Source organism: Uloborus diversus, chromosome 6 (assembly GCF_026930045.1).
Source record: "Uloborus diversus isolate 005 chromosome 6, Udiv.v.3.1, whole genome shotgun sequence".
In the NCBI taxonomy this organism is placed as follows: domain Eukaryota; kingdom Metazoa; phylum Arthropoda; class Arachnida; order Araneae; family Uloboridae; genus Uloborus; species Uloborus diversus.
In genome coordinates, this window is record NC_072736.1 from 86,238,051 (window position 1) to 86,264,456 (window position 26,406).

The 26,406-nt window shown below is 33.3% G+C and overlaps 1 protein-coding gene across 1 annotated transcript in view; it reads right to left on the reverse strand.

Moving 5' to 3' along the window:
• LOC129224852 (uncharacterized) overlaps positions 1–26,406 on the reverse strand; it is a 156,860-nt gene that overhangs the window by 53,929 nt on the left and 76,525 nt on the right. Inside the window, exons 8-10 of the mRNA XM_054859398.1 lie at positions 15,242–15,392; positions 7,618–7,876; positions 2,314–2,387 (exon numbers count right to left, since the gene is read on the reverse strand). Coding sequence (XP_054715373.1) covers positions 2,314–2,387; positions 7,618–7,876; positions 15,242–15,392 — 484 coding nt within the window. The remainder of the gene's footprint in view (positions 1–2,313; positions 2,388–7,617; positions 7,877–15,241; positions 15,393–26,406) is intronic.

A 26,406-nucleotide genomic window follows, 5' to 3' on the forward strand; every position in this document is an offset into this window, starting at 1 on the left:
AGGACCAGTTTCTTCACTGTCACATAAATTATGCATTGATGACAACATATTTGAATCACGATATAAATGTTTCATTCGTAACTTTGGATGCTTTTCTGAAAAAAATATGAACGAAGCATGGTTACACTGGATTTTACGTTTTGTTTTTGCGCCAACTTCAAAAATTATGTTTAAAAGCATTATCGATGGTGTTTAAAGAATAAAATTATTTTTCACTTTTTAGAGCAATTTTGAAGTCGGTTCTATTTTTTTTTCAAAATTTTTTTATCAACAAATACCGTTAGGGTCAGATTAAGGTACGGACAAATAGGGCACAAGTCCAAGGCACCAAAATTCGGGAGGCACCGAATCCGTATTTAAGTTTTCGAAAATTCGAGTAATTTTAAACCACACTATATAGCAAAATGCGAAGATTCAGTCTTAAAAAATCTCGTAAAAAGACCTTTTACACAAATTACAAAGCCACAGTATTTTAGAACTTAGCTTGATAGTATAAACCAGGGGATAGGGGAGGGAGGGCACCAAATAAATTTCGTGCTCAATGTCCTCAAAACCCGCAGTCGGTCCTTGAAATGCCGTTGCTTTTTTTTTTTTCTCCGTGTTATGTTCAAAACGCAGACAATACAAAATAGAACATTTTGCAATAAATAGAACAAACACAATTCACACTGAGCTTTACAATTGAGCGTGTCACTTACACGAAGGAGAAAAAAACAGAAAGGATTAGGTATAAAAATACTAATAGGAATGATTTACAATGCAATTACTAGCATTGTTCGTATTAGTTGCGTTTTTTGCGCTAGCTGCCACAACGCCTTCTAAATGTTATGAAGTTGAACGAAGAAACAAGGTCGCCAATTAGAACAACAGTAGGATATCTCACTGTTGTTTCCAGATTTAGATGTCTTACTGTTGCTCTGACACGAAGATATGAAAACAATTTCAGAAATGAGATTGACTAATGAAATGAAATAATGAGCTGCACTACAAGATAAGTTCGGATTAAATAGTTGATTTTGAACTTTGAATATAAAAAAAAAGAAGTACGAAATTTCAACACACAATGATTTTTTGAAATTGTCACAACGTAAAATTGAAAAAGGCCACATTAATGCTGTAAAATAATTTGATAATTTCATTGAAATTGAATAGCAACAGAAACTTAAGGTAGCACACAATCTTTTGCGTTTCAATTTGAAAAATATCTTATACAAAATTTTAACAACAAAAAAGGGGAAGCAGTACGCTGATATTAACTACCAAAAAAAAAAAAAAAACATTTTTATGGTACTACGAGAAAACAGATAAAAATGTTGAATTTTTCATTATATTATACAGTGTATAAAACATTTTTTTAGTACAAAAGTGAGATGAAGATTTTAAAAAATTCGAAAACCTTTATACGTACATAAATACGCTTGAAAGTAAAAATGGCAAATAAATTTAAGAAGTAAATTGAATAATATGTTTTTTGCATTCATGCACTGCTGCAAAGTGCAAACGTATTTATTTCGTAAAATACAAATGATTGTACTAGTTTTGATGATTTTCTTTTTTTATAAATGCTCAAACAATACAATTGAGTACTAAAAATTAATCAAGGAAAATAAAACTTGCTCTTGAATGTTATCAAGTTAGGTAAATGTGCAATAACTCCTTTAAAATTATCTAGGGAACTTTGTAAATAATTGAATCCGTTTTTAAGTATACTTTTACAACTTGCTTTTAGAGGTAAGACAATTTAAATCTTCATTGTTCAAATATTAAACCAAAAGCAAACTGTCATGCAGGGGTGCCCACCCTTAGGGGCGAGGAGAGATTTTTCTGAGGGGTGTTTTGCTTTCTTGGGGAGAAGAGGCTCTCACTCTTAGGGGGCTTTGTGGTATATGGTGTTGGGTGGAGGGCGCTCTTGGTGTTAGGGGGATGGGCATCACCTGTACAAAAGTGAAACACTTGTGTGTAATTGTGTCAATAATTATGTACTACCTCCAACTATGTTTTTTTGATTCGTAAAATGTATCACAATTCAGACTGTTCTCAAACCTGTTTTAAGCATTAAAGGGCATTAAAGTTAATCGACGTTTCACATTGCTCAAGCAGTACGTTCGTCTTTTGAAGTTTTAAAACGCTTCCAAGGCTTTCTTCTAATTTCCGAGCCGAAGTTTAGGAATTACTGCAAACCAGCTTTCTTCTACTGGATACAGATGGCCAATTTTTTGCTGCGGTGTGGCTCTGCCAGTTCGAATCAAAATTTCCTCGGTAGAAAAACAGAACAGCACATATGAAGACTATTCCCAGTTGAACTGCTCCTACTATAGAGCCAATTATGTACAGCGTCGTGATGGAAACACACATACCTTGAGCCTGGGGCATGATGCGGACATGTCCTGGAAGGATAAAATATCTTTAATAATCCATATTGTTTTAATTCCATGTACGGGCGTCTTCGCATAACACGGTTAATTCGTACCGTGTAGTATTGAAACAGTGTAAAAGCGAGACTTCTTAAAAAAATATTTTTTAAACTCATTTTGTACACTAATTAATCATCATGTACATTGTAAAAATCATGTCAATATGCATCGTGTTGTATCGAACCCGCATTTTGTGTTAGATCGAAACCGTGTTATACGAGACATAGAAATAATGTGAATCAAAGGATGTATACCGTGTTATATCAAAACCAAGTTTCATAAAAACAAAACAAAAACTTATTAGAGTTATTATCAAACATCAGGGTGGCGACAGGAACTGTGAAAAAATGTTCCCTGACTTTTCCCTGATTTTCCTGATTAAGTTCACCAAATTTCCCTCATTTACGTTACCAATGATAATGGTTTTCTTCCTTTGCTCTACTTGAAATCCATTGTATGTTTGTATAAAATGCAGTGTTTTAAACGTTTTAAGTTGTGTAAAGTTGTTGAACTAAAGATACATTTTAAAAAGATGCTACTTTTTTAATAAAATGATTTTTTAAAAAAAAGGTCAATTTTTTGGGGGGGAAAAATCCCCTACAAAACAGTATATTAAATTTTTCTACATGGAAAGATTATAGAAAATTAAAAAAAAATTTTACTTCCTGAAACCACTTAGCATAAGAATTTTAAGAAACTATTAAAATTACTCTTAAAAATATATGTGTATTTATGATAGAACTAAAAAGTAATTGAAATTATTTTGAACTAAGTTATCAAACAGTATAATAATCGTTGCAAGAATAACAAGTAATAGTGAAAGAGTAGAAGTAATGTAGTTATTCTTATAATACTAATTGACATATTTATGCAAAACAGATGAAACCATTTGACATCCATTCATAGGGAGCTTTTCTCTAATCAAGAACATATTTTTTAATGAATGAATACAGCATTTTAACAATAAAAAAAAGATATTTACTTAAATACACAAGTTAACTCTTTTTCGAGTGATTTCAATATGTAACGAAAAACAATCTTAGATTGCTTTTGTAACAAACAACTTTGAAATGCAAGAAAAAAAGCAATTAGTTAATTTCAAAATATATAAAAGAAGAAGACAACTTGGTTATAAAATTAAAAAATCACTTAAGTCTGAAGAAAAGAAAACCTTTATAATCTGAGGTGACAACAAATAGTATAATGGCAAAAAACACAGTTTTTTTTATTGAAGGTTCAATTTTAGCAATTAAATTAGAAATGCGAAGAAGTAATAACTTTTAAGCTTTTATAGTATTAAGTCAAAAACCAAAGATTTCTTCTTGAAATCGTGATTACAGTACGCTAATTACTTCGAGACAATGGAATAAAGGCAAAGGAGCTGAGGCACTAATGAAGGCTTCCTCTTTGCCTGTATGGTTGTTTATTTTACGTAGAATTGAAAGTGTAAAAGGAAATTTCAAGCTAGGTAAAATAAACAACCTAACACACAGAAGCAATCTTAGGAAGTTCATCCTGTGGTTAATAAGCAAGATTCAATACTTTGACGTTGAGGAAAAAAGATGCACAAATATGCGGCAGTGTATAATCGCACCTCATTAATTTTACTTTTTTTTTTGAACAGATAATTGGCGGAAAATGCGTAGCGAATATAATACTTAATTTTGTAAAGCAAAAAAAAAAAATTTTTCTTCATAAAATCAATTTTCCCTGATTTTTTGCTATTTTTTCAAAATTCCCTGATATTTCCCTGACTTTTCCCTGATTAATAAAGTTCCCTGACTTTTCCCTGATCTCCCTGATTTCCCTGATCTGTCGCCACCCTGAACATTAATAGAATTTATTAAACAAAAGTGAAATTCCATATTTTTGAAACTTCTTTCATGTTATATTAAAACCATGAAGTTTTAAATTCAAGTTTCTTACCGTGTAATATTGAAACCGTGTTGTAAAAATTCCGTGTTGTACGAGGGACGCCTTTACATTATCATTTGATCAGTCTTTCACGATAAATTACAAAGATTCGCCCAACAAAGAATTAACCACTCAACGCAGGAATTCCCAAACTTTTTGATTTGCTACACCCTTTGAAGAATTAGAATTTTCTCATGCATCTTAGCCATGAGAAATATAGCTAGGGTGTAGTTCTCATAGACTGTAGTTCTTCATAGCCTATCTTTATTATATGAATTGATACCATGGACATTTCGCTGCACCTCTCGCTTCTCCTAGCGGCACCCACTTTGGGAACCCCTGATTTAAGGCATTTGAGCCCATCTAACATGGGCGGAAATTACCCATAAATTTGTACATGCCAGTGTCTGAGTCGAGCGTTCTTGTATCTCGTGTTATTTTAATTTTAATGCTCGTTTGGGTTCCGTTCCAGTAAAAATAAAACTACATTATTATTAAACTTATTTACTATAGATGGCACAACTATGAAGCATTTTGCTAATGTAAACCACATTTTCTTATTTTTGAATAGTCATGCTATTTTGTCATTAAAAAAAATCTGATCATTTCTAAATTCAAAACACACAATTTCAATGACTTGAACATGAGCTTGACACCATCTACAATCATTTAAGGCGAAAACTAAAGGAATGCAAAGGACGAAAATCTAAATTACATTTTGAAAAAGTTATTAAAGGTCTTTAAAAAATCGTTGCCAATTTTTATGAAATATTCTTACGTTCGATGACCTTTTGTTTACTTAAAAAGCCTACTACCGCCTAAGTGATGTCATTATACGATGGTTTTATTCTTTCTTTTGACATTAGGTAAGGGCGCTGTATGTTCTCCTCTTATTACTTACTTTCAAAGAGAAAAATAATGCAAAGTCAAAGACCAAATTCTTTTCAAAGTCATCAAATCCCGAAAAAAAAAAATATATCCTTCAACGAAATAACGAATCCACTGCGAAATTTTCCTAATAGTCCTTCAACAGGAGGGAAGAAAAAAAAGAAATGCCCACGTAATTGGCAGTAAGTTCAGCCGGTGGTCCTGAGTCTGAAAGCCAATCCCACCATTTGAAGCCTCAACGGAGATGTGGAGGGCTGATGAATAGGTGCTCCATTGTTCCTCAGTTGCAGAAAACGATTTGCAAACAACGTCCGGATGAAAGTGAAATCTAAATCAGAACACAGAAGAAAAAGAAGAAGCAGTCGGTCAGTGGTGGTGCGCACAAGAGATTGGATGCAAGAAAGATTCTCTCCTGCAGAGAGTCGTCCTGCATCAGACAAAAGGACGAGTCCTACCACTAATTAGCATCAGCCATTGTGCGAATGGCACGTGAATGGTAATTTGTATGGAGTCCTTTGCTGCAGAATTAAGCGAAGACGCACTAATTGGACCGTCATCAGAGTGTCCATCGCAGCGTATCCAGAGAGAATTTTTGCTTTGTTGATAGCCAATTTAACCCTGCCCCGAGGGGCCTAAGGCGACGTTCGGCGACGAACAAAGGAAATAATTTTACTTGTTGATATTTTCTAGCCAGAGGAGGCTTCGCAAGAGCGATGGATCGCTTCGGCGGACACATTCCGGGATTTTAGAAGAATTATGGATGTAATGCTTCAGTATCTGACACGTTTCGTAGATTTTGCGTTGTTCTGACAATGCTGGGCCTACGTGAGAAGTGTATTTATGGTTTTCATTAATTGATTTTCATCATTCTAGACCCGTTTGATACGCTCGAAGAGAAAGTTGGAAATAAATCAAGTTTTTGTCGTTTAACTGTAAATGAAAGATTAAAAAAGAGAAAGTTTCCTTTTAAAGATAATTTTGACAAATAAAGAAGAATAGAAATTATGCCATTTTTAGCTGGAAAATTGTGATCATTTTCATGTAATAACGGTATAAATTATCTCTTGAATTAAATAACTTTATGCGGAATATCATTAATATGTTACGCTTCACACGGATAGAAATCCTAGTTATAGTGAAAAGAAGTATTTTAGAGTTTTGGACATAAAAAAATTTTAAAACTTATCTTTTTCGCCTCAAGCACTCAAAAGCACTACTTGCATCCCAAGCAAAAAAAAATCACTTTTTCTAAACATTTTCTGTATGCATCCTTCTTTAATAAAAATTAAAAAACTGGATTTTACACTCGGAGTATAAAACCGAATCGATACATAGTTCTCATTTTCATGATTATTATTCGGAACCATCAGAAAATTAAGATTTTATGTTCTCAGTAAGAGTCTCTAAAAATACGTCTTTACGCGCATATCTGATACTAATTTTGCTGTACGTTTGCAAAACAAAAAAGAAAAGAAAGACTTTTAATCGGTTTTGAATAAGAATAAGTGCTTTGTAGAGAGTCAAATGTATCAATTTTAATTTTCATCATCGTTAACTTAGTTTTTAGAGAAAGGATGATGTTTTTGAGTTTTAAAGAATATTTTCAAAAGTTTTAACTTCGAATATCATTAGAAAAAACGCTTTTGAAATTTTGAGTTGCTGACAGATAATTTTGATTTGATCAATGGATTACATTTTCAAGTGTAGGAAAGCATTTTTTTGAACTCTAACTTTCTCTTTCACACACCGGGTTAAGTTTTCCGGTTTAAGAAGGAAGACATTCGAATAAAAAGAAATTAAAAATCATGCAAACAGTTTTTTTTTACGTTAAGGTTAAAAACTCCTATTAAAGGTTTTATTTGCTTGGAGTTCTCCCGTTTTCACAAATACGTATTATAACCCAAACAAAATATTGAATTTTAAATAGTAACTCAAATAACATTTGGTTCTAATTAGAAAACTATACAAGTCGTGAAAAATAAGACATAAGTTTCAAAATAATACAAAAAATTGGTAATGATTTTATTCACTTTCTCCTAAAACGTAGTCTGTTACAGATCCTTTCATTTAATATCTTATGGAATATTGGTTGGAGATATATCTAGTTCTTGTTTCACAGTAAAGATAAATCAGATAGTAATTGGGATCAAGTTAAAGATTACATCAATCAAAAATCTTCAATCGGTATTGAAGCATTAAAAGCGTAAGCTTAGTTATTTATAGTTGTGACATGTTAGTTAAAAGTCACCAGAATCGGCAGGATTATGTGATCTGAAGCATTAATTCAATCGCATGCATTACTACATTACATCGGATTCATCAGTGATTGAAATTAAAGTCATGTCACCAACATCAGATGCAGTTACAGTTATTTATTGAAGCGGAAATGGTAAGACCTCACCTTCAGAGAACTCCTGTGTATGAGGCAGTTGAGGATCCCACCTCCTGCTGGGCAGTTGAGGTTGGGCGCCGTCCACAGTCGGCTTCAGGTTGTTGACCAAGAATAAAGGACTTTCCATAGTGACATCCACTATTACGTCACCGGGTAAGAGATCGGTGAAGTGGTGGGACGTCGCCGATCTGCGCCTCCTGCCACTGCTCCTCCGCCGTCGCCGGCCGTAGGATCGTGTGTGACTGGAACTTGGAACATCACAATCAGCCTGAAAATAAGGAACTCGGTCATCACAGGAATCCATTATTGTTTCGTTTCAGCTGGAACAAAAGCTTCCCTTCTTTTTTATGTCATTTAAAAGGTAAAGGAAGTGTATTGTAATAGCGAAAAAATTTTCACTGAAATTTCTGCCGAAATTTACATTTTACTCACCACCAAATAAACGTCGGTAGTTTTCTCGCCTGTGTCGGTCGAGAAGGTTTCACACTTTTCAGTTTCAATTCTTTTACTCGTTTTTGGGGAAAATCGCGGTTAATTTTAATGCAGACAAAAGTCATAAATTGGTGACCTCTTGGCAATATATCGCCAAGGAATTGGTTACCGAATTTTTGTCGTCAACTTGGGGATATACAGTCACGTTGGCGCATTTGACGACAATAGGGGTTTTCCTCATTAAATTTTCGAAATTCAAGGCCGAAAAACGCAATTTTAGGCTCTCTTGGGTCTGCCATAAAGAGGGGTAGCCTCATTCCGAGTCATTCCACGTCAAATCAACACAATTTGGAGCAATTTTAGGACGCACCGTCACAGATCTGGATGAAACTTGGTACATCAAGAGATTTAACCTAGTTATGAATGAAAACGCTAAAAAAAAAATTTTCTTTCTCCTCATTTAGCAGTTATTAATTATTGATTATTCAAATTTTTGTTAAAAAATGCTACACTTTGAGACTGTTAATCCTTGTTTTCTCAGAAACTATAAAAGATACAAGCCTGATATTGGTCTTGTTTTAAAGCTCTTTTAATCTGCTTCAATTTGATATGCAACTTAATAAAATTCAAAATTTTTTAATTTAAAATTAAATTTAAATAAATTTTAAAATTTAAATTTCTTAAAAACGGACAATTTTAAAATTTTGAAAAAAATCACAAAATTACTTTGTGTTATCCTCTCACATCTCACCAAGTTTCATATTGGGATCTTAATGGGATCAGTTGATACAGGGAGGACAAGTTTCAAATATCTGCTAAAATATGGGTTATTGTGCTGAATAGTTATTATTTTATGTGCAAAAAAATAAATAAATAAATAAATATGCTTCATACATGTTCACTTTTTTATGCAGAACTGTCTACTAGAAATGAAGTTTTTCTTAGTACAATTTGTTCCTGAAAAATAACTCATTAATAAAAATATTAATCATCTAAATCTCATTTTATTGAGAAAAATAAATTAAAAAGAAATAAAATTTTAAAAAAGGAAAGGAAGAAAGGGGAAAAAAAGAAAATATTTTCTCTGGGGATGTGAACTTAAAATAATCCACTACAAATTCAGATCTGAAACAGTAAGCTACCTTTTTCACCCCCTTTGCTAACAAAATGAAACAGACTGGGGGTGGCTATTGAGAATGAGATCCAATGGATCGTTCTGCCTCACTACTTTTTTCTCCACCTGTCACTGGTTTGGGATTGACCAATTTGTCAACATGTTTCATGTTTTTGCTTGTGGAGTTCAGTCAGCAGTACCATAAAATCTCAAAAGCACCCCCCCCCCCTTAGTTTCAAAACATAACTTACTAATTCCAAAAAAAGGGGGGAGGGAGGTTATAATCAAATTTTGTTTTTGTAAAATTTGCCAAAATAATTGTTTGTAGCAATATTAATTTTAGAGTACACAAAATAAATAAGTAAATAAGAGTTACTATTAATATTAAAGAAAAGGGAGAAATGAATTAATAAAAGCCTGTCATAATTTTATGGCATGGGGGCGACAATATATTTTTGAAAGAATGGATTTTGCACCTTAAGTTACCAAAACCCTTCCAAAAATAATCAAAAGCAGTACACTCACATGAACTTCTTTTGTAACACATATGAACTGAACAAAAAGAAAAGTGCCCTTGCATCAAAAGGCGTCTAGACTTTTGGAAGGAATAAAACTGAAACTATTTTTTTTTTTGCAAGATCCTTTTTTTTTTTGTTTAAGTCATAGCGTTTTCTTTTCTTTTTGTTGTCTTTTTTTAGAAAAGAAAACCAGCACATGAAGAGGGAAACTAAACCTCTAGAAATGCTTGCCAAATAAAGCATAAAATGTTCATTTTTATTTATTTATTTGGGGGGGGGGTGAAGGGATGAAGATGATCTGAAAATTTTTAGGAGAGCGGAGGGGGAGGGTATATTTGGAATTGCAAAATGATCCTTCCACAAAAAAATGGGGGGGGGGGGGGGGATAGAGGGATTCTTTCTGGTGTCTGTGGTCGGACATTATTTGTGAAGTAAATCCCATCACGCCAACAGGGAGGACATATACTCTACCAGCTGAAGAAAAGAACAATATTGTAAATATTTTGCAGCTTAGAGAGTAAAAATTTAAAAAAAAAAAGAGTTAGTGTGAGTTTTATTTATTTTTTTCCATTATTATTTTAATTTCATTCAATTTTAAAGTAGGTGTAAGACATTAGAAGGTTTTACATTACTATTAGCAGTTCATTTATAGTTTCCTGTGCTAATTTAATGACTTAGAATAATATTTGAGTAATCCATCAGAAAGGTATTTTGTCCAAAATGCAGAAACTTTGATATATGTAAAACTTGTCCTCCCTGTATCATCTGATCCCATTAAGATCCCATTATGAAACTTGGTAATATGCTAAAGGATAACACAAAGTAATTTTGTGAATTTTTTCGGAATTTTAAAATTGTCCATTTTTAAGAAATTAAAATTTTAAAATTTAATTTAATTAAATTTTAAAATTATGATTTTTTGATTTTATCAAGTTGCACATCAAATTAAAGCACATTAAAAGAGCTTCAAAACAAGACCAATTTCAAGCTTGTATCTGTTATAGTTTCTGAGAAAATGAGATTTAACCGTCTCAAAGTGTAGCATTTTTTGATGAAAATTTGAATAATTAATATTTAATAACTTTTGAATGAGGTGAAAGAAAAATTTTTTTTTGGCATTTTCATTCATAACTGGGCTAAATCTCTTCATGTACCAAGTTTCATCCAGTTCTGTGACGGTCCGTCCTAAACCGTGTGATGATCTGACACGGAATGACCCTTCCGAATTCCTTCGATCTGGTTTTGAGTAGGGCTTTAAGCCTTCTCTTTGGTGCACCACAGTACAGTAACTAGTAAAAATGATAGGAGAAACTCATCTGTTTGGGACAAGAGGTGGTAGTAGCCCTGTCAGGTGCTATGAAACAGCATGATAAAAAAAAATCAATGACAGCCCACCAATTGCTTGAATTTCGCCCGCGTTGTGCTTAAAACGTCAAAAAGTCCGCTTATATCCTTTTGCTTCTCATTGTCTCATTTGTCGCGAATAAATTGTCATTTTCAGGAAAAAGGATGCCTGCATTCTTGGCCGTGTGCGAAACTGTTCCGAAAAGTAGAAATTGCTAACAATTTTACATTTCAACAAAGAACAGAACAGGTGACAAACAGAAATAATTTTTTGATTTTTATGATGAAAGGTTATTTTGCTCATTACGTCTAAAACCCCATATCTGCGACGATGCGGGATCCTGAACCAAAGTTTAGATACACATACATAATGTTTCGTTCCCGATAAGCACTTTTGTAAAGCATCAAAATTATTATGATTACGGAATTCCTCTTTCCCTTTTGGAAACAGCCGGTGGCGGGAAAGATTATGCTGATCACGTGCCAAAGGAAGCAACAAGGTCTGCCAACTGCTACCATATGAGACACCACGGAATGCCTCTGCTGCACTAGGAAGAGTGGTTTCTTTTTCTTACACCCGGTCGTAATGATAATAATAAAAGAGAAGCGAGTATTTTTCGGTGAAAGGGATCGATTGTTGGAAATGGGGGTTGTTAAAGCACGCAACAGCACGGAACAGGTCTGGAATTGTTATGCGAAAACAAAAAGAAAATCTGTTAAGTCTGCTCTGGGTGCTTATTTGGATGATTTGTGGAAGGAAAGTTACTGCATATTCGCGACTGCGAGAAATGCGAATTTCGGAAGCCTTTATGTAGCATCATTCAGCAACCACTTATCTAAATGATACCTGCATAAATTAATAATATTGATAACTGGAATAGCCGATAATAAAAATAATCATTGTATATCATTAAAGGCAGAAAAAGAATTAATGTGTTTTGAGTTCGGATGTCAGCAGAGGCGCCCCGAACTTAAATTTTTGGGGAGGGCAGAAATTCTCAATTTGCTGAATGGAACAACCAAATGACGCCGAATGATGATCAATTTGCCGAATAGAGCTCCAAATTTAACCGAATGATAATTTTGCCGAATCGTCAGACAAAATTTCTCGAATAAGGAGAAATTTGGGAGGCGTCATGTTCCCACTGGATGTTAGGCCAGATATCGATTTTATTGAACGTGGATTGAAAGCTATTCGCATGAGCTTAATAAATAAATAAATTTATTGAGAAAAATTAACCCTTTAAGAACTGTTATATATATATATATATATATATTTTAATTTCATTTGTCAAGTACAGTCGGAACCTGATGTAACGAACCTCTATTTCACGAATTTTGCGTTTTAGTGAATTTTTCTCATTCCCCAACTAAAATTAAGGCAAAACCTCCTATTTACCGAATAATAAACCCTGAATTAAGGAATTATTTTAACAGCCGAAAAAAAAAATTTCGTTAATTTGATTTAGGAATTATTGGAATGTTTTCCAAATGATATATCCATCTTGTGCGAAGCAGAAAAAGACTTTTCTTGGAATCAGCAGTGTTTGACGAGCGAGTGGGCAACCAATGAATGGCCACTCTGTTGCAGAAAGCGATAATGAAACTGTCATTACAACGTACTTTTTGCTTTACATGGAATGGAAACCGTAAAAGCATATCTCATGCAGTAGGCTGTAAATGACACAGTATTTTCTTCTCTCCATAAAAGCGGAAGAGAACTATTTCGAGTCACGTATCAAGAAAATTGTCAAAATCTATTACTCAGTGCAACAAAATTTCAAATTAACTATAGTGTGTAATAATCACGGAATCCTAAATAAAAAGTGTGCACTTTCTAATGGGGTAGTTTCCCAAATTTTGAAGTATTTTTTTCTGAAAGAACATGCTTAAAAACATAGGATTGGACAATTATTAATATAATTTGGCTAAATTTAGTATTTTAAAAAAATGATTTTAATCGTTGCGCTTTCATTGTTTACTAATTCTGCCGATGACATCACAAATGATGAAATACCATTCACTGATGACATTCACGCACGGATCATAATATTTAATTCGCATCTTTACTCATATGTAGTGGCAACGATATGGTTGATAGAAAGCGTAGAGCGCAATATTTGATTCGCTTCTTAATTATCATGACGTGGAACCGCCAGTGGAGATGCGCAAAAGTACATCATTTGTGACGTCATAATGACCACGCCTTGTTTTCAAAATCGGACACTTTAAAAAATTAATTAAAAATTAAGCGTTGGGAAAATGAAAGTTTTTTCTCGCTCCATGTTATTATTTTTTTTTTGCTTATTCTATCAATATCAGTGACTGAAAGTAGTACTTTTGACTGAAGGAAACAACTCCATTATGTAACGAAACCTTTTTCCTGAAAATTAAAATAATTAGTAATCCAACGTTTTTTTTTTTTTTGTGCAGCTGATTATTGGGGATTTTTAGATAAAATAAGTGCCGTTTTGTAAATTTTTTTTCGCAGCCTGATATTACGAAAAACCCCGATTTAATGTAAAAAAGTTTCGATCCTGATGAGTTTGTTAAATCGGGGTCCGACTGCATTAAGAAAACTAGTTCTGTAGATTTTGTGCAAATTGATGGGACATATGTGTCTATATAGAGTGGCGTAACAGAAATTTAAGGGGTCCGTCACGAATGACTTTTCCGGACCCCCTTCCGTATTGTTTACCCCTATACTTCATGCCTAGTTTTAGAAATATGGGACCCCCCTTCAGACTCGGGCGAACAGGTGTCCCTTCTCCCCCCCTCCCCCGTGCACGCCCCTGTCTATATAGTACATAAAAGCTGCAAAACTGCAACTGTTTTTCAAAATTTTATCAAATACTAAATTTTGAAATATTAATGACATAATTTACATTTAATCTTCAATGAAAGAGTAATCTGGAATTAAAATAGGAGCAGGGCAATATGACTGTACAAATGTATTTCATCTGCAATGCTTTCAAAAAAAAAAAAAAAGAATATTATTAATCAAAAATTAATTATTTTTATTTATTATTATTATTTTTTGACTAATAGTAAGGTTTTGATGCCTCAAATAACACAAAAATATATAAATATAATTTATAAATTATTTGACTTCGAAAATTCAATAAAACATTTTAAATTTTAGGGACAAATGCACGCTGTGGTTTTCAAAGGATTAAAACGGCATTTTGAAAGTAGGGCTGGGTGAAATAGCGGGGATGTGAAATATTTACTCTGCTTTTAGCAGCACCTACCTGGTAATATTTTTAAATATAGTAATATTAAGTACAGCATAGGTATCACATGTAGTCTATTCCAGTTAGGAAAAAATACCTCTGACGATCAAAGTATATGATTATACAAGCAATTTTTAAAAATCGATACTCTAATTCTAATACTATTTTGTTGTAAGTCAAATATTATTTTTGTAATTATCAAAGGATACATTTCTTGTTACTAACATTTTAAATGTTAATTGATACTTACTAACGTTTGAAGCAGTATTTATTTAGTTAATTTTAAGCTTATTTGTATTTTATATATTTTGCACAATTAGTCAAGTGCCTACGAGATTGCGGGGCGAAGTGGATGGGGCAAAATAAAAGAAATCATTTCTCTTACTCATTCAGTCATTTGCTAAATCACTTACGTATTAATTAATTTATTAATTAATTTGCATTCCTTCATTCAATAATTTCCTTCTTTATTCATTAATTCACTTTTTTCTTATTCATGCAATATTTTATTCACGTATTTATTTTCCCCACATATTAATTTATTTATTAGTTTAGTTTCATTACATTTTCATTTATTTATTCATAATTTTTATTAACTCAGAAATTTGATCAAAAATATTGTTTAAATTTGAATAGAAAATACTTCATTAGAAAAAATATTTTATTTTTCACTTTGCCCCATGAAAAAAAGTGAAATTTTTTTTCACTTGTTTTTTTATTTTTGGCAGTAGAGCTGGACCTTTAAAAAATGTTTCAATGAAAGTTTTTTTTTTTTTTTTTTTTTTGAAATACATCGTTCTTTCCTTATGTACTGTAATTTTCAAAACAAATCTCCAATTTTTTTTTCATTTTGAAAAGCTAAGTTACCTTAAACTATTTCACTTTGCCTCACATTCCCCTACATTTTATTTCTTTATTTTTTCGGTCACAGGAAAATTTGTTTGTTACATATTTTCTGATGTGTTTGAGAAAGAATAAAATTCATTTCTTACTGGAGGACACGTATCCAGACAATAAGAGACTGTCATCTGGAACTTAACAGCTGAATCTGAGGCGAATTTGAAAGCCTGGAAAGGCGCTACAAGAGATTTAGAACCAGGCAATCTGTCTAAAGCTTGAATCACCGTCGGTTCGACAGGACACCTGAAAATAGAAAAAAAAAAAAAAAAATTCCTGATTAAGTGACTGCACTCGAAATTAAGAGTGTTAGACTCAAAATCTCAATATGTACTCTGCGGTTTTCAGAACTGGTAATTCTAAGTCGTTTTACGTAATAATATAGTATTTCGTGTCTTAACAATATTTGATATTAAATGAATCAATTAAATAACGTTTTGATGCAAAATAATTGTAATTTTTGGGCATCAAAACGTTGGTTAATTGATTCATTTAATTTTCAAGCACAAAGGTATTTACGCGTTAAACAATTGATATTATTATAACACATTTCTATTAAATGCAGTGCTTGCACGCATTGTAACAATGGTTCAATTTTTACCGCAAGCAACAACGACTATATGAAAGGATTTACCGCGAGCTTTTTAGTTTCTTCAATATGCGAATAATAATAGATTAGGTGCTGTCCATAAATGATGTCACAATTTTTTTGAACATTTTCATCCCCTTCCCACCCTTTGTTTCACGTCACGCTGATTTTCATAAGCATATTCTAATAAAATCTGTCGTGTCACTTCTTGTTACCTCCTCCCTCCCTCTTGTCACAAACTGTCACAATATCGCGAATTGTCACAATCCCCTCTCTTCCTCCTCAAAACGTAACAATTTGTGGACGTCAATGAGAAATACAGGAGAAATGTGTAAAATTCTTTCGTTTTAGAGTTTTACGGATTAACATACATTAAGTAATACGAAGTACTTTAACATAAAAAAACATGGTTTTCAAAATTATAACTATATCAAACTATTGATATAAATTGGAGATAGCTGCTGCAGACGGCACTGACAATGTTTGTGCAGAGAAAGAGATTTAGAGAACATATTGTTTATAAAAGTTCAGGTAAATCAATTAAAAGGAGATCAACAACATTGTGAAATTGTTGAAAGTGGTCGAAAGTGATATTTAAATAATTAATGAAATAATTTAGTTTATATTCGAGTGATGTAAGTTTCAGTAACTAAGTTTAATTGTGAAATTGACAGTAACTGAAATTGAAGTCCTCAACAAGGCCGACGAGAGGCCATGTCAGCCTAATTGGAAACTAAGGACCCGACCCTGGAGAGAATGAAGACGTCTGGCTTAGAATCGGAGTAGTATAGTTTGATACGTTTTATGGGAGGAGAGGAGCCGGCGACCAAACTGACAAGGGGTTCATCTTGTCTCTCGGCGGCCCTGGTTCTAAAAGGGGCCGAGGTGTAAAAATAGCTGTGGCTATGTGGTTTAAATCCAGAAATAAGGGCCAAGGATGTTGAAGAATATTCCAAATTTTCACTTCAGTATTGCTGTGCAGGAAGCATGAAATCAATTGCCGTAACTGTTTATGCTCAGAATAGAATAGATTATCAGAGAAAAATGAAAACAACAATAAACACTTTGATATAAACATTATTCAATGATTGGAACCTCATCTGAAAGTGAAAGGCACCGTAGGAATCCCACAACTAATCCAAAATCGGCAGCTTTTACCGAAACTTTCTCCGGAAGACCAGGATGCGGATTAACAAAAGTAGAGTAAAAACTCTGGGAAGACAAGTTACAATGTTTTCTTTTAACGAATTTTACATAACTTTGAGGAATTGGTCGTTGACTTACGGTGTGGTCTCTAGAAGCAAAAGGATGGAAGAAGAAGAAAAAAAAACTTTTAATCCGGGGCGCACGGGACCGTAAAGCAAGCATCTCAGGGGTCTTTAGACGCGCAGGTAGAAATTGTTTTCTCAGAGCACCCCAGGTCGCCTAATCCGCCCATTACAGTGCCTAAAGAAGCATCTATAATCGGCAGAGAGAGTCACGACAGCGATCCACGACTGGTTGCGCTTCCTCCCCCTCTTGACGTCTTGATGGATAGTCGGAGGCAACAGGTGCCCTCCTCGCGAGGGATTCTTTTCCTCAAACTCTCTGCCCGATTATCTTTACAACCCCGAAGCATCGAAAAGAGTGTTTTCTTCATGAAAATGTCGTAAACTGAATATTGGTGTCGGGGATGAAACGTGATGTCTTGCTTTGAAGCAGGCCGCGCAACATAAATGGGGTAATCAGATATGCTAAAATATTCATAACCGAATCAGTAGTTAAAAGATTTTTACAGCAGGTTTCAATTTACTCGAGCATATAGGCATGGGATGAGTACAATTTTCCATAATTATTTCATCGCAGGGTCAGGGGCGTGCACAGACATTTTGGGACCCATCACAATTGGGACCCCACACCAATATTTTTTCGGGCTCCCCTCCATATTGTTTATCTTTACGTCCCTACATATATTTCACCACTTATATTACAAATCTCGGGCCCTCTTCAGGCCCGGGCCAACAGGTGTCCCTTCTCTCCCCCCCCCCCTGTGCACGCCTCTACATAAGGTCCCAGTGAGAGAGGGATCAACTCCCTTGCTTTTATAACCCACATTGCCAGTCCTAATGTGCTATTTTATAGGCATCTTATGACTACTCCCCCCAAAAGATAAATCCTGGCTGCTCTAGTGCTTCACCAGATTTCTCTGTTTTATTTTCCTGAATCCATTTAGGCAGGATGTATAGAATCTTTTCCAATGACTTCATCCGATTTACCGAAACCCATTTTAGCCCGGTATGGGAATATTCTTTTATAATGATTTTACACTTTGAAAGGTATTTAATTTTAACTAAAGCCTTCAGGACTGAAACTGAGAAGTGCATTTGACTCTACTGCTCACAATGACTATGGGGTCACTTCGAATTTCATCATTGTATTTCCCTATAGGAGCCTTATTCCTTTATTGGCCCAGTGTGACTTGAGTGGTGCCAATATGATTCCTTTACATTTAGGTTGTTGGTGTTGGTACTGACACAAGTTAATATTTTAGTCACAAAATCAAAAACCTATTTTGAAAACAAAAAAATTACAAAAAAAAAAAAAAAAACACCTTACGTGTGTTAAATACATTATTTCTCAACATTCTATGAATATATTTTTTTCGACAGAAAATAATAATTTGGGCAGCATAAGGTTAACATTTTACCTCAATCTTGTGTTTCTTCTGGGGAAAACACTAAAGAAGGAGGAAATGCCTCTCTGGGGGGGGGGGGGGGGCTTGTAATAATGAATGACGTACATTTGTGTATTCATCCGCAAATATAAAGTAAATAGGACATTTTCATTATAGAATTTTCCTCTTTTTCATGGGAAACAAAATCTGTAATTATAAGATTTTATTTCCTTTTCCTATTTTTTACTTAATTTGTCAGTAAAATATGCGGCAGTAGCTGCGACCCTTGTCTTCAATTTACTGATTCAATCTCACTTTGTTCAGTATATTAAGAATAGCGAAATTTTTGTTTGTTTCATTTTGGCAATCTGACCAGTGGATGAACACACCCCAGTAATCAACAATTGAGGAGTTTACTTTCAAAACGGATTATCCAATTATATATTTTTTCGGAAAAACAAAAAACGTTTTACGTACAAGCACTAACTGTTAGAATTTCGAATTTTTCACAATGTTTTGGTAGAAGAACAAGTGACTATTGCCATGAGTGTAGGAATTTTTCCTCAATTTTATCCGACCTAAATTGCCAATTTTATTTTGGATATATTCCCTTTTGGTGTAAAACAGTGGATAACAGTGGTGTAAAACAGTGGACCCTTTTGGCAAAAAAAAAAAAAAAAAAAAAAAAAAAAAAAAAAAAACGCGCATTTTCTAGTTTTTTTTTTTTTTAAAACGGATTATATCCAGTTATATATTTTTTGGCAAAACGAAAAAACCGTTTTACGCACAAACACTAGCTGTTAGAATTTCGAATTTTTCTTAGTAGAGTAAAAAGTGAATTTTGGCATAAGTCTAGGATTTTTTCCACTATTTTATCAGACCTAAATTGCCAATTTTATTTTAAATATATCCTTTTTCGGTGTAAAACAGTGGATATCATCTCTTTTGCAAAACAAAAAACACGCATTTTCTCCAGAAATAAAGTTTAAAATTGAAACTAAATTCAACATATATATATATTCCTTCCTACTTACTTTATTCTTTTCATTGAACATTTCAAAAAAAAAAGGATGTTCGATCTAATTAAGTATGAACAATGTTGTAGGTATTAATACATCACAGTATTCATCACAATTAAGTACAAATTTTCAATTAATCACAATTTCATAGTAATATCAATTATTCAATAATTTAGTAATCACAATTCGAGGTCGTGCTTGCCTAACTGATAATAGACTTGCACAAGGTGCTGCGATCTTTTAGTACGGACGGGTAAGATGCTTGATTGGAAATGCTCAGCCAGTGCCTCGTACCGCTATTTTATTTGTGAACTAGTTTTGAATTGGAAGTGGCAAATTTAAATTTGGATATGTGCCCTTTTGATATCGAAGTGAATGAGTGAATACCGGCAAATAAGGGATAAGTTCCACTTTGCTGTAAAAGACCTGGCGAGACACTGGTTACAGACTTGGGTACTGGATTTTGTTTTAAGTACTTGTTTACTGTGTTGCTGCACCACTTTTTATTTCAACCATCCATAAAAGAAGCAGATCCATAAAAGTTCTCTTCCCAGTTTTGTTTTGTTGTTTTCAAAATTTTTTTTATTATTTAAATTTTTGAAAATGAAATTCTGCTTATGTTTATTGTCATACCACCCTATGCTGATCCTCCCAAGCTTAAAAGTTTTATAAGCGCAATTCCGATTCTCAGTAGAACCTCGGTTATCTGGACTAACTGGAACCAAAGGCAATCTGGACAATCGAAAATCCGGATAATCTGGGTTGTATGGGTAATAAGCAAAACAAATCTGTAAATAAGTTGCCTTACTGTTTCTTGGGGTAGAAAACCAGGCTTTGTAACAAAAACTATGCAGAATTGTTTACTAAATATTAACAATATAAAACTTATTTTTCGCAATATTTCTTAAACTATCTGATGTGTGCATCAAATGACTTTCTTTTACACCAATTTAATGATGATAGTGCCTAGTAGTAAGCAAGGAAACACTAAATGTTTTCACCCCTAGTTTGTTGCGAACCGAAGCAAAAAAAAAAAAAAAAAGTTTTACAGAATTATTTCTCCATAATTGGAAATTTTAATGTGATTCAATGGTTAGCTCTCTAAATGTCACCAATACTGGCCGAATTGAAACCAGATTAAAAAAAAAAAGAAACAGAAATATCACCAAACTTGTCGCCAAGTTGGCGACCAAAAGTCTGGCGATAAATCGTCAAGTGTTGCCAAATTATAACAACACCTGAGTTTGCATCGAAATTTACAATGATTTCCCCCCAAAAAGAAGAGTAAAAGATTCCTTTTGAAACATCCAATGCAGCCAAAAAAGGTGTGCACAACTAGACCCCATTAGGAGTCTACTTACCGAATATCAACTTTCTACGACATTCCGTTTCTGAGTAGTTATGCGAGATACATACGCACATACGGACGTCATGAGAAAACTCGTTGCTATAACTCGGGGATCATCAAAATTCCCCTGGCTATTTCGGGTGTTTATACGTTCTTAGGACGTGTGTTCGGGTAGAAAAAAAAAAAAAAACCCTCAATATTCATTCAGAGGCGAGCAAAATGGAAATTAAGGCCGATTTTTGAGTGAAAATTTTTTCGCGAATACAATACTTCCTTTACTATATATAAAAGGAAGTGAAAATGGGTCCATTATGTTTTGTTTCAAATATGTGCGATGTATGAATGAAGCATTTGTCGCACAACATTATGATCAACAGATCAAAATAAAAAGCGAATTTTTAGTGTACGAGCAGTTATGCTCTTGCAATCATAATTTAAACCTATAAAATTTTAAAACAGGCTAAATGACCCGGATAAACAAGGTTCTATTGTGTTCAAAAAGTTATATTTTCCGATTCAAGAAAATAAATAAAAAAAATGAAAAAGCATCACAAAAAATGAAAATCAAGAATCTAGGATATGACTGATCAATATTTTGAATGGCTCGGGGCAGAAATGTGACAAGTCACAAGGTGTAACTTTTCGATAAAAATTTTTGTCTCATAACTACTCGTAAAATTAAAATAAACATGACAATGGATTATGTCATTTGGTGAAAAACGTATCTGATCTTAATATTGCAGATATTACTTTTGAAAATGTCTATAAATATTTTTTATAAGTAGGAAATTGGCCTACTGAAAAATAAACATCATGTGGCATCTCACATTCTTGACCCGAGCCGTTCATTTCAATTCTATTTATTTAATGTCTTTATGAGGAAGTTGCTGGCTAGTGTGAAACTCTAATAGCACTCACTAAATTTACTATTCACCAAGTAAAATTAAAAAAAAAATGTAAAACCCTTTAAAATTTTCAAAATTATTTTGAATTCTGAAAATTTGAATTCAAATTATGTTTTTCGCAATCACGAATAGCGACAGGGCCCTGCTCATTTTTTACTCCCCCACTCATGGTTCTAGAAACGGTTCCTGTCCCCCCAAGCATGCCCGTCCTCTTAAGTGGTTACGTGTGTATAGTTGTGTATGTGTAGGCTTGTGTGTGTGCTAGACCTATGTGTGTATGTGTATGAGCGTGCGTGTGTCTCGGCCACGGACGCCACTGACTAGACCAGGAGAATCGGCTACCGAGGAGTCGCGCAGGAGCAGCGCTTGCAGAGGACGGTGGGGTTGAAAAAGGAATCACAACATTACGGACGGTCAAATAAAAACAATTAACAATCGTGACTGCTCAAAAAAAAAAAAAAAAAAAAAAACCTTAACATCACTCCAATAGGAATTCATTGATTTTTTTTGTTATAAATCAAGTATGCTGTTTTTCTCATATACTTTTAATTTTCATACACTTAATTTCTATGTATTAGCGAATAAATTTTGATACCATTTATCATCGCCCCAACTCACTCTCACCCATTTCATTGCTACTGAAAAAGTATCATTTTCATTTCAAGAAGCTCAGTTTCGGTTGTCAAGTTAGAATGCTTTTCAGGTAGCTCCGACCAATCTTGTCTTGTCAGCCTACGGGCGATGCATATTTGGGGTTGCTAATAAATTACCTTTCTTCGTTAATTACTTCAATTCAGGACAATCAAAGATCTTTGATTTTTATTTAACCGTACCGATGTTTATCGGCTATGAAAATTTTACAATAACTCATACAGAACACGCCCGGATTTGAAGGGCGTGATATGATTGGCTGACATCCAGATGACTGATAAGGAAATGATGGTTAAAAAAAATCTTAATGAGAGAAGAAGTAAAAGGCTGAAAGCAGTATTAGATTTGGATACTAAGTTCGCTGACTTCCGAGCATGTTGGACAACAATGTGAGGTATAATTAATGAATGGAAGGGGTAAGTATGTTTTTTTACAACTCCTAGAAAAGTAGTAGTGTTTTAAGTTTTTATAAGAACTAGTAATGCAAGGTTTAAGGATTTTTTTTTCATGTTATAATTACTATTAAAATTTCTTTTGTGCTGGAGGTAAAGAGTTTTCACACAATGCCTTTTATACCTATCTCCTTATTTGGAAATGGCAACTGGTTTGTACCATAATCGTGGAGTCTGTGTTAAGTAAAGTGGTTATTCTTTACAATAAATTATCTCCAAAATTTCAAGCATAAGGATCACTCTGATTTCTTCAAGTTCTATTAATTTCTAAAAACTAGTTAAATTATGAAATTTAATTTTATTGGTTGGTTTCCTTGTACCCCAGTGTTTGAATAGATGTTCGAGTTAACTGTTTTGCAACAATTACTTATTTTTTCTGCTTTGGAAGTTAGGAACAGATGACACGATTTCCTGAAGGCTTGACGAAAATGTTTTTTTAAAAAGCGGTTGAACGCCATTATATTTGGGTAACTAATTCTTGCGATGGTAGATAAAAGACATTTAAATGTTACGTTGCATCAAGCATTATATACAGATACAAATACTTACAAACTGATTTATCGGCAGAAACTGGTAATCGGCCACTTGCCCATTATTTATCATCTGCAAATTTCGACTGCATTTAAATAAATAAATAAATAACTTCAAGTATTACCAGAACTAAAAGCTATGCTGCATACTTTCATAGACTGTAAATAATTTTATTTATTTATTTTTTGCAACAGAAGCTAATATGCCATTAATAATAATATGAATTTAGAGTTAAAAGGATTAAGTCGTTCCTTTTTTAAATATTTGTTAAATAAATGCATATTTCTATTTCTTTTTTCAAAGGAGGTTATGAGATGATTATTTACATTTACATGTTTCAGTTTCACCTTTACCCCCCGATGCATGTGAGATAACACTCGCATTCGACCTTTTTTATTCCGTTACTGTATTCATTATTAATGCATACAACTACAACACACATTTAAAAATTTTCTTTTAAAGCATCTACCTTTTTCATTCATAAAAAAATTTCAATGTCGCTAAATATGTTTTGATTTTTTTTTTTTAATTTTCTAAATACTTCAAGCAATGTGATTTTTTGAGCAATCACGATTGCTTATTGCTCTCACTTGACCGTCCTTGATGTTGTGGTTCCTTTTTCAGCTTGGACCAGGGGCCTCTGCAGCACCACCGCCCACCGGCACGGCTCCTCTGGTAATGAGCACTGTCCTCCGGAATCCCCTTCTGCTGGGTGGTGGTATCCATGTCCTACACACACATGCTGATACACATACAAACTCACACACGCGCGTGCTTTTACACACATACACACGCCTACAACTATACGTGCACGCACGTACGCCTACACACACACATACACGTAACGGCCCAGGAGGAAGGGCAGTCTTAGGGGGACGGGCGAGTCGTTTCTAGAAACAATAACTCCAATGAGTAGCGCCTTGTCGCAACTCGTGATTGCGAAAAACATAATTTGAATTCAAAGTTTCAGAATTCAAATTAGAGTTGATTGGGGGAAGTGGGTCACAGGCTGTTAATTTTTTTTTAATTTATTTTTTCCAATTTATATTGATCTGCACATCTATCCCTACAACGTTACTCACATCTCATTGTGTCAATTATTTTCTCCACACCCACCACTAGCATCTTGTTTTAAGATTGCCTCACAAATTTCGTAAAGATAAAATGCCTACATTTACTGGATAATAATAGTAACCAAGTCAACGCTAAACTAAAAGTAACTATAGACGACGGTCTCCTTATAATATCTTTGAATTTTCAGTTTTAATTAACAAAAAAATATAACTTTGTCAACAATGGTAAGAAAATTGCTTTACAGAACTTAAATAACATTTTGAAAACTCTTCAGAGAAAAATTACGAAAATGAAGAAAACAAAATCATCGTTCATAGAAATATCCAGACTATTAAGTAATTCTGAAAAGCCGAAATTGTAAGCTAAAAAAAAAAGTGGGTGGAAAAGCTGTACTGTTGAAAATTATTATCGAAAAAATTAATCGGTGTTGACCGATTATCTTTTGCCAATTAATCAGTAATCCGTGATAAGCCGATTTGATAATAGATGCATACCTAGTTGTAAATAAATATTTTGTATTAAATAAACATGAATCTTGTCATGTTAATAAGTTGAAAATACTTTTCTTTACTAAATACACACACCTTATGTCAGAATTTCACCAAATTTGAGATAATGTTCTGTATAGATATAATCATGAGGAGGATTTTTGAAAGTTGAAAGTTTCAAACTAGCAGAACTTTAATTTCAGAAACATTGAACAACAAACCATTGCTGTTTTCTTTACCAAAAAAAAAAAAAAAACTGCATTATTTTCCATTTTGTACCATCTTAAAGCTCGTATAAAACTGCACCAGATGAAGTTTGATCGAAATCTGTATGACAATTAGAGCAACTGAAACCGCGCCAGCTGCAGGGATACTGCGTTCTCATATACCTCCTAAAATATTAGTAGGTGTGCTGTTTCTCATGCATTTTCAGTATTAAAGCATTGTATTACTTTTATATGAATTTGTGGTTTGCCCTAATTCATTATTGCAGAAAAAACAAGTTTCCATCGTTGAGTATTGCACATTAAAAGATATCTGAAGCATGAGTGTTATATTTTAAATGATTTCTATGAGTTACTTTTTGAAATTTTCGATTTTCATTGTGTCATATTATATTAACTATCTGGAAAAATTAAATATTTTCCCCAAAACTATTTGATACATATTTATTTTGTGTATTAATCCTTTATAAGGCAATGAGAAGTACCTTCTTACAAAATTTATCAAAAGTTAGAGTCTACAACATACTATTTGATTATCTTTGAATAGTTAATACCTCTCTTAGGCCAAAAGAAAAAAAAGGGGGGGGGGGGGCGGGGGAATGCTTGGGACAAAGTCAACTAGCGGGGCAAAATAAAATGGTGAAATATTTCCTCTGTTTTTAGCGCCACCTATCTGGCAGTATTTTTCCTATGTAGTTACATATGTAGTCCATTGCATTCAAGAAAAAGTTTCCTCTGAAATTCAAAGTATATGATAACACAAGCAATTTTCAAAAATTGATACTCAAATTGTAACTTTTTGTTAAGTCAAAAATTATTTTTGTTATTATTAAAGATAAAGTTCTTGTTATTAGCATTTCAAGTATTAACTGAGACCGATTAACATTCGGTGCAGCATTTATTAGTTTAATATTAAGTTTATTTGCATTTTAAATGCTTTGTACAGTAGTCAAATGCATGCGAGGCAAAGTGAAATAATTCATCTCTTTTATTTATTTAATCTTTTATCAAATTACTTACGAATTTATTTTTTAAATATTTCATTTGCCCATTTATTCGTTTAATAATTCTCTTATTTATTCATTCTATCCCTATTTTCTTACTCATTCACTATTTTATTCATTCATTTAATTTTTCTTATACATTACTATTTATTTATTCGTTTATTACTTAATTTTGTTTTCAATTGTTCATTTATTAATTATTTCATTTACGCATTCGGTTGATGGAAAACATCTTTAATAATCTAATAGAAAATATTTCATTTGAAAAATATTTTATTTTTCACGTGGCCCCATGAAAAAAAGGGGGGAAATTTTCACCTTT